Here is a 14129-nt window from a genome sequence, read left to right on the forward strand (position 1 = left end):
GGAGTTAGGTGATTTTTATCACCTATAAACTCGCTTCGCTGGTAGTGTTCAACGCTGCGTTTAGGATTGCTTCCCTTGGCTGAACTTTGAAAAGCATAATACCATTTACCTTGATTATATGCCAAATGATCTACATGATTGTATTTTTTATAATTAGGTAGTTGAATGTAATGTAATTCCGTGAAATATTTTATCTTACATCTCATATTGTATTATAAATAACTTGCTTATTACCATGGGTTCTTTGATAAACAGTCTCCCCTGCTCAGCATTTAGCTTTTAAACGCCATTTGGCACCAACCCAAACATTCTCAAGAGCAAACTCTTTTCAGCACTTTGAACAGCTCTTTTTTTCAGTGTCAGTCTAAGAACATGGTGCTCTCAATGGAACTTAAGGGAGGATAAAGGAGCACTTAGAATCCTAAGAGTGTTCCTAAGAGGAACGTTCTGGACTGCCAACCAGTATGCTCAGTTGGCTACCATAGCTACTTTATTCACCATAGACCTCTTGAATCACTAAAAAAGACACCATTATTGTCTTTTAGATAACCCTTTGAGAGAGGCAGCAGGTGCTGACCAGTGTCACGTCTGTGAGTGTCATACATGAAGTAGTGACTCAGGCTTGGGGTATCCAAATAGCCGGAAATCGGGCTCATACAGTTTATACAGCTTCTGTCTGTCCTCGAGGGGAACGTTAGCAAACCAGTCGTGCTCCCAGCTGGCCGCGGTTCTGTTCCGGTAGCCAGGCGGGAACTGGATCTCGTGGTCCACCTTCATGATGTGAAGCAGGTGCTGGGCATCCTCGTCCAGTGTCTCGAGCTTCCCGACGAAGTCGTAGCCGATCTGACACGGGTGGCACAGGCGGTACACCTGCCGCCAATGCTCGTTGAACAGCTCCTCTTTCTCTGTGTCAGGGTCCAGGAGGTAGTTGACAAAGTCTGCAAACGAGGGTCGCAACCCTGCCTTGAAGGCCTCTCGAGCAGTGGCCGGAGGTTGGGTGATGTTGGTGTAACGTTGCAGCATGCGCAAGCCAAACTGCCGGTAGAAGTCCTCGTTGGGCTGGGCCAGTTTGTTTCGGAAAGCTGACATAAGCCGCACGAACGGGTCGCGCACAAACAGGAACTTGGTGTACTTGCGAAGCTTGGCGTGCATGATGTTCCGCGAGGCCCTTCCGTAGCGGCGCCAGAACTTGTTGAAGGTCAGGTGCAGCGTTCCGTTGTGGCTCAGCTCCGACGGGACGTCCTGCGGCCGGCGGTAAGGCGTCGGGGGTGCTGCGTCAAGCTTGTTGCTCCCGGCGACCAGCTTCTGCCCCAGCACAATCATCACACGCTTCCAGTTGGTGCACGCCACCTTGGGCACGTAGCAGTAGATGATCCCGTGCCGGTCGTCCACGATCAGGTGGTCCAGCGCCTGGCTGGGGATCTGGTCGAAGGAGCGCATCTTCCCTGGGAAGTCAAGGCCGCTGTCAGCCGCGCAGGCCTCCTGCAGGTGCCGCCTCCGCCCCGCCTGACGCCTCAGGAGGTTCAGGAATGGGGGGGTCGGGGGGACAAGGGCTAACCCGGGAGGCTTGACAGACATGTTGTCTCTTCTCTGTGGTTCTGGTGGCTTGCTGGTCTGGTTCCAATGGGCTGCTGAAGATGTGGTGGGTGCAGCGGTCGTAGTGGTGGTGGTGGTTGGGGTCTGGGTTGTGGTTGTGGTTGTGGTTGTCGTGGTGGTGGTTGTGGTGGTGGGTGGCAGTGATGGTCTGGCTTGCGTGGGAGTCGGCTCCGACTCTTGCGGAGATGCTGTGGTCTCCCGGGTCTCCTGGAGATGTAGGATCTCCCCAGCCTCTGGGGGTTTCGGCACCGGACGCTGCAGTCGGGCCGCCAAGTCTTTCGTGGGCCGGGTCTCGGGCTGGTCTGGGTCAGCCATCACCTCCCGGTCGAAGGCGTCTGTGTCCCAGATGAAGGCGTAGCCCTTGTCCTCGCCCGTCCACATCAGCTGGGTAGAGGTGGCGAGGGGCCGTGTCGTCACCAGGGGCCCCGTCACTGCCAGCGCAGGGGGAAGAGGAGGAGGAGGAGGAGCGGGCGGAGAGGTGCGCAGGTGTAGCCCGGCGTTCCCCACCTCGTCCCAGTACAGGATGATGAGGAAGAGCATGAACACCGAGCCCAGCAGGAGGCAGAGACGGAAGAGGCGGAGGTTGCCCATCCCTCCCTTCCTCGCTGCCCCACAGCGCAGCTGGACCTGCCAGAGGGAGCCGGAGGGGGGTCTTATCTCGGGCAGGCAGTCTCAAGAACACTGCTTGGAAAATACATGGCCGATTCCCCTGGAGCCTGGAGATCGGAAGAGTAAACAATTAGTCAGCAGGAATGGACAAACTGTCTCTTGCGGCAAATCCCACACATAAAATGATTCCAGTATTGCTGCAGTGTTACAAACATTAGTAATCGTAGACTGGTACAACCACAACCTGAACAATGAGTCAGCAAGAAACTGTATCCTGCTGTAATTTCCACAGGTTAAAATTATTTCAGTATTGCTGCAGACTTGTAATGTTATTTTAGATAGTACTAATGTTAAAGTAGATACATACTATACCATGATCTTCAAAGAGTAGTAACTATCAAAAACATTGTTGTAATATTGAGGTGCTAGTCATAATATTAAAACATTTCCATTTTGACAAACCAGGCCGATAAACTGGGTGTTGAATTGGCTGCTGGGGTGAGGCTTTGGACACTTACGCTGTTGAAATTCAAACAAAACCAAGAACGGGCTGGTGAAAAAAAAAGACTCAATACTAAGAGAGGAAAAATACAACCCAGAGTTGGCTCCACTGACTTCTGAAATGCAGAAGCACTGCCCATGTTACCGAGGTCTATGATTTATATGTGTCGTTAAAGCATCAGGGTCAAAAATCAAGTTAAACATCCAAACTCGCATGGAGCTGTGAGCAAACGTCCAGCTACGTTTCTACGTCTTATGAAAGAGGATGATTATCGCAAAAGACTGCTGAACTGGTCCTTTTTAAAAAAAATGAAATACCGTGAGGTCTATCTCCGAATGAGACATTCCCGAAACAGACCACTGTAATTACAATACTACAAGAGGCTAGTGGCCAGACAGTTTGTCTGACGTGCACTCACAAAACGTTTTAACAACCAAGCACGCATCTGACCGTGGAATGTTATTTTCTCTGTGTGGAGAGGCTGCTGGGGTTAGTTCCAAATAACGTTGTGTCTCGTTTTTGGAGCAGTGATGTGTTTGCTGCTCCAGACGCTGTCTTCTGATTTCATAGTCGCTTAAAGAACAGCTTATAGTTGATACAAATGTTTTAGCTAGTGATGACGTAGGTTTCATTTCGGCTACAAACGAGTTAATGTGCTACCACGGGAAAAAAAATCATTACAGAAGCTGTTTAATTTACACCTTCACTTAACGTTACATGTTGTAGCCTACTAAGCCGACAAGCTACAACGTTGCCCTGACAGACAGACAGCCCACAAGACGAGATGCTGTTTAAAATGACTAACAGCAGGTCAGCAATTAATTCTACAAAGACTGTATGCTGTGTGAAACCGTTTACCATGCAGACACCTGGCGTTAGCTCCTTATATAAATCAACGATATTATATCAAAATACATTTATTTGCAAAAGACACGAGACCTTCCTTGCTGTTAGCTTGGGTGTTATCTGCCGGTATGATCAACCAGCTTCTTCACAGATCAACTCACTATTGTGGAAGGTCCCATGATCGCGGTTCCCGTGCTTTCTCCCCTCGCTCAGAAGCAACAGCAGTACCCGCAGCAGCAGTATAGTGGTTGGGATAGGCGTGCGCGTGTGAACAGCTGCACAAAACCATGGGAACGACGAGAGAACGGCAAGAATCGCGAGATTTAGAACTTTTTCTCACTTTGAAAAGTTAATCTCAAATCATACAAAACACTGTATCATTGAATAACACACATAGGCGCACAGACAGGAAGCCTGATTCTTTTATAAACTGATATTTATTATTTACAAACGTAGAAAAAAATGTAGAGCACAGAAATGAAAGATTTCAGTTTTGCAAAACAGTAGCAACAACTGTATACAACTGCTTAAACTAAAATATCATTACCGTCTTGATATGTCACTTATGATAACAAACACAGTAAGGCTACAGTAACTAAACTATTTACGTAACTGACAGTGCATTTTTAGCCTATCATATATAGGATTAGGAATTGAAGGTCATAAGAAAGCTAATAAAGATTCATCAATATAAATAGAATAAACAATCCCAGAGATTGATGTATAGGCTAATCAGTGAATAAATGAAAAAGAAAGCCTTCTTCATACAACATTAATTTAAGTGAGATATCAGATATCACTTAATATAACAATAAATATAACAATAATATCTAAAAATAACAATAATATTATCTTTGAGTGTTTACATCTCTAACTTCACCTTTTAAAACAACAGGATGGTAGTGACCATAGTGGCTAATGTTTAAGGTGTTCTATGGTTGTCATGGAGTGGTTTTCTTTAGGCGGTTTTCTGTGCGCTTGCTTTTGACATCATGGCTGGCTTTGAGCCGAGCGTTGTTGTTCCCTTTCTTCTTGTAGTTCCCGGGCTGCAGTTGAAGGTGGGAGGAGCCAGAGGGCTCAGTGGGACCTAATGGGATGATGCACAGAATGTAAATAAGGGTTTGTGTTACACAAACACACACACACACCCACCCCTACACACACATAGACACAGACGCGAGCACATACACCCACCCCCCCACACACACACACACACTCACAGACACAGGCACACACACCACACACCTACACTTACAGACACAGGCATACACGTACCCCGCACTCTTTTGTGCAGTGTGTGTCCGATCCTTCCATCCTGGTTTTTCTGGTGGATGGTGATAGGGGGTGTGCCTCTGATCTCCAGCTTCTGGAGCTGACTCTCTTCACACACAGCCACACACAAAGTCGCACAGACACACAGACACACAGACGCACACACACACACAGACAAACACAGACACACGCACGCACGCACGCACGCACGCACACATGCAAGCAAGCATGTACACACACAGACACACACAACCACACACGCACACATGCACCCACAAACGCACGCACGCACAGACAACCAGGGTCACATATGGCAACTACCATATTATTGTAAGTCATCATATAACAATGGGTTTATTATCATCATTATTTATACTTACTACAGAGACTATCAATAGCAGTGGTCTCTGATGTGTTATACTTGTTTTTAAGTACTGGTAGTACTGAAATATGCAGTATAATGTAGTACCTGAAATATGCAAGAAGTAGGCCTATGGATAAACCAAGTTTTCTGCAGATGATCCAGAAAACAGTCCTTCTATATAGACACTCCCTCCTAAATCCCAAAACCTGTCTACAGGTTGTTGTCTTCACCAAGCAACAATACCCCTGATTTCACTCATTAAGTCGACTGACTGCGATATTCAAATGCAACCAAATTTGATTGGTTGTATCAAGACTGCTGCTACTTGACTGCCAGACCTCTGCTATGTATTAGTGTCTCCTTGGTACTTCATGGCAACACCTTATGGTTTCTATGGAAGCTGTCACCTTGGAGACTTCATCATCAGAAAGCGTAAGATCCTTTACCTTTGTGATGGGAGACTGGGTATTTGACCTTGGCTGTAGGAGGTGTAGTGGGGCTCCCCGCATTGCTCAGCAGGGCCTGTGAGGGGCGCACCAGGCGGTTGTCAGAGACGCTCTCAAGCAAGGGGTTCTTGAATGGGCCGCCCTTAGGTTTCTATGGAAATCATTGCCATAGAGACGCCATAAAGACATAGTCAAGAACAGATTAGGTTCCTTAAGGCTGAAGTGTACTTTTTTGTGTGTTTGTGTGGGAACTTTCATTCACTATTCATTTAATTATGGTTCAGAAATAATTTCGAATGGCGTTCATGTAGCCATCTGTTTGTCACTTGCTCACCCATTTGCCGTTTACGTCGAAGGACTTGGAGCGCCGGCGTCGGGTCTGCTGTCTCTCCGGAGACTCGTTCTGGCGCTCTGGTCTCGGAGGGTCCCTCTTTGATCCGGTCTGGTTGGTGCCGGCCGGCTTCCTCTTTGCTTCCCTAGACTCCTCCTCCTCCGGCGTGCTCACGGACAGGCTTTCCACGCTCCCCGCCGCCCGAAGGCACCGCCTGGCTGCCACGGCGATGGCCGAGCCAGTGGCCTTGGTGATGGTCGCCGTGGAGAAGGCGGGTGTCTTGGGGACGGTCCCTGATGTTGTGGCGGAGGCACTGTGCGAGCCGTCCGAAGGGGGCTGGGTGTCTGGTGAGTCTGCGGGGATGAGAGCTGCCCTAGGGACGGGGCCCGGGCCACGCTCCAGGGACTGACACCTCTCCCTCTGATGGGATACACACACACACACACACACACACACACACACACACACACACACACACACACACACACACACACACACACACACACACACACACACACACAGACAAACAGACACACACACACACACACACACACACAGACAAACAGACACACACACACACACACACACACACACACACACACATAAACATACACACACACACACACACACACACACACACACACACACACACACACACACACACACACACACACACACACACACACACACACACACGCACACACACACAAACAAACATACACACACACACTCACACACACACACACACACACACACAGACACACTCACAGGAAAACACACCCACACATAAACATAAGAACACAATGTTATCTTTCTTTCCCTTTGCGTCCTGCATGCCCAAAACACAGGAATGCTACACAAATTATATTTTAGTTTATTAGCCTGTCAACTCTGCATTTTACCAGACATGCATATCCTCATAGAGTTCCGATGGTGTTATTACCCATGAGAGGCACTAATGCATGTGCGCATTCTGTGAGTATGTGAGACAAAGACTGATGTGACAGCCGATCTGTGTGAATGCCTTACACTGTGTCATTGTGACACTTGAGAGAACAGCAGAGTGTGTGTGGCTGTTGACATCACTGCATTCCTGCATGTGTGTGACTGCGTGTGTGTGTTAATGTCTGTGCATGTGTTTTTGTTTGTGTGCATGTATGCATATGTCTGTGTGTGTTTGTCTGTGTATGTCTGTGTTATTGTCTGTGCATGTGTATTTGTTTGTGTGCATGTATGCATATATGTGTGTGTGTGTCTGCGTGTTTCTGTGTTAATGTCTGTGCATGTGTATTGTTTGTGTGCATGTATGCATATGTGTGTGTGTGTGTTTGTCTGTGTTAATGTCTGTGCATGTGTATTTGTTTGTGTGCATGTATGCATACATGCATATGTGTGTGTCTGTGTGTTTGTCTGTGTGTGTCTGTGTTATTGTCTGTGCATGTGTATTTGTTTGTGTGCATGTATGCATATATGTGTGTGTGTGTCTGTGTGTGTCTGTGTTAATGTCTGTGCATGTGTATTGTTTGTGTGCATGTATGCATGTGTGTGTGTGTGTTTGTCTGTGTTAATGTCTGTGCATGTGTATTTGTTTGTGTGCATGTATGCATACATGCATATGTGTGTGTGTGTGTTTGTCTGTGTGTGTGTGTTAATGTCTGTGCATGTGTATTTGTTTGTGTGCATGTATGCATACATGCATATGTGTGTGTGTGTGTGTGTGTGTGTGTGTGTTTGTCTGTGTGTGTGTGTTAATGTCTGTGCATGTCTACTGTATACATTTGTGTGCATGAATGTGTTTGTGTCTGTGTGGGTGTTAATGTGCGTATGTGTGTTAATGTAAGTGTGTGGGGGCGTGTTTATGTGAGCATGTGTGTGTGTTAGTGTGTATGTATGAGCATGTATGTGTGTTAGTGTGTGTGTGTGTGTGTGTGTGTGTGTGTGAGACTGACATTGCTGCTGGCCTTGATGCGTGACTTCCTTTTGGCAGCGATGACTGAGATGCTCTTGGTGTCGCTGGCCATCTCCCGCAGAGTATCAGCACTCACTGCACTCACCACCTTACCTCCTGTGGGCTACACACACACACACACACACACACACATATATACATGCATGCATAAACAGACAAAAAGTGCAATGTTTACCGTAATCTTGTTGACAAAATATTTGCATACCACCAAATTTAAAACTTCATACAGTTTCATCTATATGTTAAAAAAAATTGCTGTCATATTGGTTTCAAATAATAAAACCACATCTTTCTGAGACAAAGTCTATGACACAGGGGCATTTTGCATTTTTATTGTGTGCAACGCTTTAGAATAAATAAGCCAAGTACATTGGATTAAGTTAGCAGATAAGCACACTGACTTGAGTTAGCATTTGCTAGTTAGTTAGCAGATGAATACTTTGAGTTGAGTAAGCATTTATTAGCTAGTTAGCAGATAAATACTTTGATTTGAGTTAGCATTTATTAGCTATTTAACAAATAAATACTTTGATATGAGTTAGCCTTCGCTAACTAATTAGCAGATAAGCACAATGAACGGAAGCCGTGCTAATCCCCAGAGGCACTCTCCATGGCACACATGTGTTTGTGATAGTGGATATAAATAGGGTCATGTTGTCAGATTACAGCGCTGGATGGCTGTAATCTGCTTGTGTAATCCTGTGTTTACCTGTGTCACGGGAGGAGGGCTGGATGACACCGGGCGCCGTCGCGGAGCACGTGGTTTGCTTGCAGGTTTGAACACCCTGTTGCTGTCACTGGTAAACAAAACAACAACAAAAAGGCTGGTTTAAATCAGTTTTGATGACTGGTCATATGTAAACAATACTGCAATAAAAGAGTACTCTTCCATTTGTACAGAACTGTTTTTTTTTTTTTTTTTGTCGATTCAGGACCCCAAAATAGAAGATAACCCTTGTGAATCAACTGAACCACAAACTGCCAATGAATCAAATGACACATTGTCTGTCAAATGAAAACCCCATTAGTTGTGCAATTCATTATAAAGTAAATGTACGTATCAGGCCACCCTTGCATCCTTGTATAACTGAATTTCCAATGTACCTTGTTACGCCCCCTCTACACGTGTTGATAAAAGCCATGCTGTTTACCCTCAGATGGGGGCCTTTTATTCTAACCTTGCTTTTGAAGCTGGTGCACACTATGGGTTTTTGGTCCTTCACATTTTCCATTTCATCCCGTATTTTTGTATTGTTGAAATAAACCCCTATTTTTGTATACTCTGTAGTCTGTCTCCAATTTATGTTGCGGCTATCGAGCCGGGTCATAACACACCTTGTCAGGCAACCTAACTAAACATACTGTAATTCATCAAAACTAAACAAATATAAAATTTCCAGCATGAATACATTTAGGCTGCAGACAGACAGCATGTTGTGCTGTGTAGGATATCTCCTATATCATGTTATGCCAAGGCAATAATACTGATAAAGTGGCCATATAACCTCCTATTAATTGTTTAACCTAAATGTATCTCTTTATCTGTTTAATAAATTGATGTTTATTAACAAAATGGTCTTTCTATTATAGCTTAACTTTTGCCCGCTCAAGGTTTCTTCCTATGAAGAGGGAGTTTTTCCTTGCCCCTTTCCCCTTTGTGCTTGCTCGGGGGGTGGTCAGGCCCTGGTCTCTGTTATTGTTATGGCGCTATCTAAATGAAATGTAATTGAATTGTTCAATACACACACATACACAAACAAACACACACACACAGACACCCCACAAACACACACACATACAATTGTATTGAACGTACACACAGTAATAATAAAAATAGATTTTGCAGCGGAGCGGAAACGATCAGGATATAGTTCCTTCTGGCATCAAGAAATAAATGATGCGATGGAATGGAACTATTTACGACAAAGAGCTTCCATCTCAAACTTTAACTGAGTTTACTTCAGCTCCCTTAGCACTGATAAACCACAGCAACAACTCCTTTCTCTGGGGACCAGGGGGACTAACAAAAGACACACGTCCAGACAGTGATGTAAGATGCATTTGGTTCTTTATGAATACTAAGACGCCAATGCTAAATTAACCTTTATAAAAGATACCACCAGTGACAGTTCAATTTCCCAGACAAATAATCCTGCCTCTTGTTCCTTATTTCTAGGCGCTTGGCCAGATAATGTTGTTTGCGAGTCTGAATAAGGAAGTTCATTCTACTGCTTCAGTCAGTATGGTTGGTTGACCCTGGGGGGAGATAACTATTATTTCATTTGATTTCATCAGTTTCTTCACTGGCCTGAGTAAGGACTAAAGTGAGGGGTGTGTGTTTGTGTTGGGTGTGTCTGGTGTCTGTGTAAGTGTGCATATATGTGTGTGTGTGTGTGTGTGTGTGTGTGTGTGTGTGTGTGTGTGTGTGTGTGTGTGTGTGTGTGTGTGTGTGTGTGAGTGAGTGAATGTATGTGTGTGTGTGTGTGTGTGTGTGTGTGCGTGCATGTGTGTATGAGTGTGAGTGTGTGTGTGTGTGTGTGTGTATGTGTGAGTTAGAGTGTGTGTGTGTGTGTGTGCGTGTGTGTGTGTGTGTGTGAGTGTGCAAGCGTGTGCGTGTGTGTGTGCTTTCTGGCACACCTGTCATTGTCGGGTCCTGATGAGGAGGAGGCGGCGGCCCCGGCCACACTGCCCTTCCTGTTGTCAGCACGGGGTGAAATGTCAGGCTGGTTTCCGTGGTGGAGGATCTCAGAGACTAGCTCGTCCAGCTTCAGCTGCTTAGCAACGGTCAGGATGGAGTCATCCTGCATAACGAGGGAGGGAACAGTTTTCAATGTGTGTGTACTGAAGAGACAGAGGAGCTGGTTCATGCTCCTGCTATTGTCATGAGGCTAAGGTGTGTATGTGTATGTGTTTGTGTGTGTGTCACTGTGTAAGTGTGTAAGTGTTACCATCATGCTGTAGAGATGCTGGAGAGCAGGTTGTGTGTGTGTGTGTGTGTGTGTGTGTGTGTGTGTGTGTGTGTGTGTGTGTGTGTGTGTGTGTGTGTGTGTGTGTGTGTGTGTGTGTGTGTGTTACCGTGATGCTGGTAGAAGTTACGGTGAGCAGGTTGAGGAGCTGGTCCATTCCCCCCTCACTGAGCTCACTGAGGTAGAGAGAGTACAGCTGCTGCAGACCATCAGGGACCGACAGCCCGTGACCTACGGCACACAATACACACTGTGACCTCACCTTAAACAATACACACTGTGACCTACGGCACACAATACACACTGTGACCTCATCGCACACAATACACACCGTGACCTCACCTCACACAAGACACACTGTGACCTCACCTTAAACAATACACACTGTGACCTCACCTCAAGCAATACACACTCTGACCTCACTGCACACAATTCACACTCTGACCTCACTGCACACAATACACACTGTGACCTCACCGCACACAACACCCACTGTGACCTCACCACACACAATACACACTGTGACCTCACCTCAAACATTGCACACCCTGACCTCACCTCAAACAATACACACTCTGACCTCACCGCACACAATAGACACTGTGACCTCACCTCAAACAATACACACTCTGACCTCACTGCACACAATACACACTCTGACCTCACTGCACACAATACACACTGTGACCTCACCGCACACAACACCCACTGTGACCTCACCAAACACAATACACACTGTGACCTCCCCACACACAATACACACTGTGACCTCACCTCAAACATTACACACCCTAACCTCATCTCAAACAATACACACTCTGACCTCACCGCACACAATAGACACTGTGACCTCACCTCAGACAATACACACTGTGACCTCACCTTAAACAATACAAACTCTGACCTACCGCACACAATACACACTGTGACCTCACCTCAAACATGTATGCAAATAAAAACAAACATATTCACCGTCAAGAACACAAACATGCATCAGCATTAATGTAAACTTGTGCATGTATGCAAATAAAAACAAACATGCATCAGCATTCATGTAAACCTGTGCATGTATGCAAATAAAAACAAACATGCATCAGCATTCATGTAAACCTGTGCATGTATGCAAATAAAAACAAACATGCATCAGCATTCATGTAAACCTGTGCATGTATGCAAATAAAAACAAACATGCATCAGCATTCATGTAAACCTGTGCATGTATGCAAATAAAAACAAACATGCATCAGCATCAATGTAAACTTGTGCATGTATGCAAATATAAACAAACATGGTCACTGTGAAGATCACAAACGTGCATTACATGTTGTGTTTGAGTTGTGCTGTTGTGCATCTATGCATCTTTGTGTGTGTGTATGTGGCCACTTGAGTGTGTCTGCCACTTGAGTGTGTCTTGAGTGTGGCCCTCTGTCTGTCTGTCCGTCTGTCCGTCTGTCCGTCTGTCTGTCTGTCTGTCTGTCTGTCTGTCTGTCTGTCTGTCTGTCTGTGCGTGCCTGCCAGCCTGCCTGCCTGCCTGCCTGCCTGTCTGTCTGTCTGTCTGTCTGTCTGTCTGTCTGTCTGTCTGTCTGTCTGTCTGTCTGTCTGTCTCTCTGACTCTCTGTCTGTCTCTCTGTCTGTCTGTGTGTTCCTCACCTTGGATAACTGCACGCTGCTGGTGGATGATGTCCTCCGCCAGATGCCTCCTCTGCTCGTGGCGCTGCAGCAGGAAGTCACGGTGGCGCAGGGCGTGTTGGCGCCGCAGCCCGGCCGCCTGCAGCTCTGTGTTCTCCAGCTCCAGCTCGTGCGTCTGGCACAGCAGAGACAGCAGCTCCCGCTGGTCGGCGTTGGCAACGCGCCGTGGCAACAGGTCCTCCAGGCGGCTGGACTTCTGCTTCATGGAGGCCAGCTTCTCCTCCAGCTCCACCTGAAGGGGAGGGAGGGAAGGAAGGATGGAAGGAAGGAAGGAGGGAGGAAGAGAGAGGGAGCGAGGGATGGATAGAAAGAGAGAAACAGAGAGAGAAACAGACACAGAAACACAGAGATAGGAAGAAAGAGACACAGTGAAACAGAGAAAGAAAGAGATCGAGAGAGAGGTAGAGGTGGAGAGAGAAACAGATACAGCCAGAAAGCGAGAGAAAAAGAGAAAGAGGATGGAATTAGACATAGGAGGACAGGAAGAAAGAAGGGAGACAAATGAAAGACACTATTGAGCCTAAGTGGATGCACCATTATGACCAGCCAAAAGAGTTGATGGCAGCTCTAAGTGACTCTGATTGGCTAAATAACTTTCAAGACGCTACACTCTCTGATGCTGATTGGATGAGAGGGTTGGTTAATGCCAGTACCAGTGGCTGTGATTGGTCACCTTCATGGCCATGGTCTTCCTCTGCTCGGCCAGCAGGGGCCCGAGCTCCTCACGCGCAGCTGTCACGTCCTGATGCTCCACCCCCACCTCCTCTCCTCCGCTCTCCTCCTCCTCCACTTCCTCGTCCTCCTCCTCATCTTCCTCGTCCTTTCCTCGATCTCGTTTCTCCCCACGCCTGTTGTCCCGGTGTCTCCTCATGTAGTGGGTGCGCTCACGCTCCCAACTGCAAGAGAGAGTGTGTGAGGAGAACACAGCGAGTGTGTGTGTAAGTGTGTGAGGAGAACACAATGAGTGTGTGTTTGAGTGTGTGAGGAGAACACAACGAGTGTGTGTGTAAGTGTGTGAGGAGAACACAACGAGTGTGTGTGTAAGTGTGTGAGGAGAACACAACGAGTGTGTGTGAGGAGAACACAGTGAGTGTGTGTGTGAGTGTGTGAGGAGAACACAGTGAGTGTGTGTGAGGAGAACACAACGAGTGTGTGTGAGGAGAACACAGTGAGTGTGTGTGTGTGTGTGTGAGGAGAACACAGTGAGTGTGTGTGTGAGTGTGTGAGGAGAACACAGTGAGTGTGTGTGAGGAGAACACAGTGAGTGTGTGTGTGAGTGTGTGAGGAGAACACAGTGAGTGTGTGTGAAGAGAACACAGTGAGTGTGTGTGTGAGTGTGTGAGGAGAACACAATGAGTGTGTGTAAGTGTGTGAGGAGAACACAGTGAGTGTGTGTGAGGAGAACACAGTGAGTGTGTGTGAGGAGAACACAGTGAGTGTGTGTGTGAGTGTGTGAGGAGAACACAATGAGTGTGTGTGAGGAGAACACAGTGAGTGTGTGTGTGAGTGTGTGAGGAGAACACAATGAGTGTGTGTAAG

The 14129-nt window shown here is 46.7% G+C and overlaps 2 protein-coding genes across 2 annotated transcripts in view; both read right to left on the bottom strand.

Moving 5' to 3' along the window:
- Nucleotides 1-597: 597 nt before the first annotated feature.
- Nucleotides 598-2187, bottom strand: LOC308376250 (carbohydrate sulfotransferase 12-like; the record flags this gene model as incomplete). The annotated part of the gene is made up of 1 exon (XM_080852545.1): nucleotides 598-2187. The coding sequence occupies one exon, from the start codon at nucleotides 2185-2187 to the stop codon at nucleotides 598-600; it is 1590 nt and encodes a 529-aa protein (XP_080708671.1).
- A 2307-nt stretch (nucleotides 2188-4494) lies between these two features.
- Nucleotides 4495-14129, bottom strand: part of LOC308368892 (kinesin-like protein KIF19) — a gene marked incomplete at both ends in the record, with an annotated part of 27963 nt that continues 18328 nt past the window's right edge. Inside the window, 10 exons of the mRNA XM_080843183.1 lie at nucleotides 4495-4640; nucleotides 4829-4933; nucleotides 5636-5786; nucleotides 5970-6386; nucleotides 7916-8038; nucleotides 8645-8732; nucleotides 10573-10736; nucleotides 11011-11132; nucleotides 12552-12822; nucleotides 13264-13486. Coding sequence (XP_080699309.1) covers nucleotides 4495-4640; nucleotides 4829-4933; nucleotides 5636-5786; nucleotides 5970-6386; nucleotides 7916-8038; nucleotides 8645-8732; nucleotides 10573-10736; nucleotides 11011-11132; nucleotides 12552-12822; nucleotides 13264-13486 — 1810 coding nt within the window. The remainder of the gene's footprint in view (nucleotides 4641-4828; nucleotides 4934-5635; nucleotides 5787-5969; nucleotides 6387-7915; nucleotides 8039-8644; nucleotides 8733-10572; nucleotides 10737-11010; nucleotides 11133-12551; nucleotides 12823-13263; nucleotides 13487-14129) is intronic.

The sequence above is a fragment of the Sprattus sprattus genome, assembly GCF_963457725.1.
Source record: "Sprattus sprattus genome assembly, chromosome: 1".
Taxonomy (NCBI): Eukaryota; Metazoa; Chordata; class Actinopteri; order Clupeiformes; family Clupeidae; genus Sprattus; species Sprattus sprattus.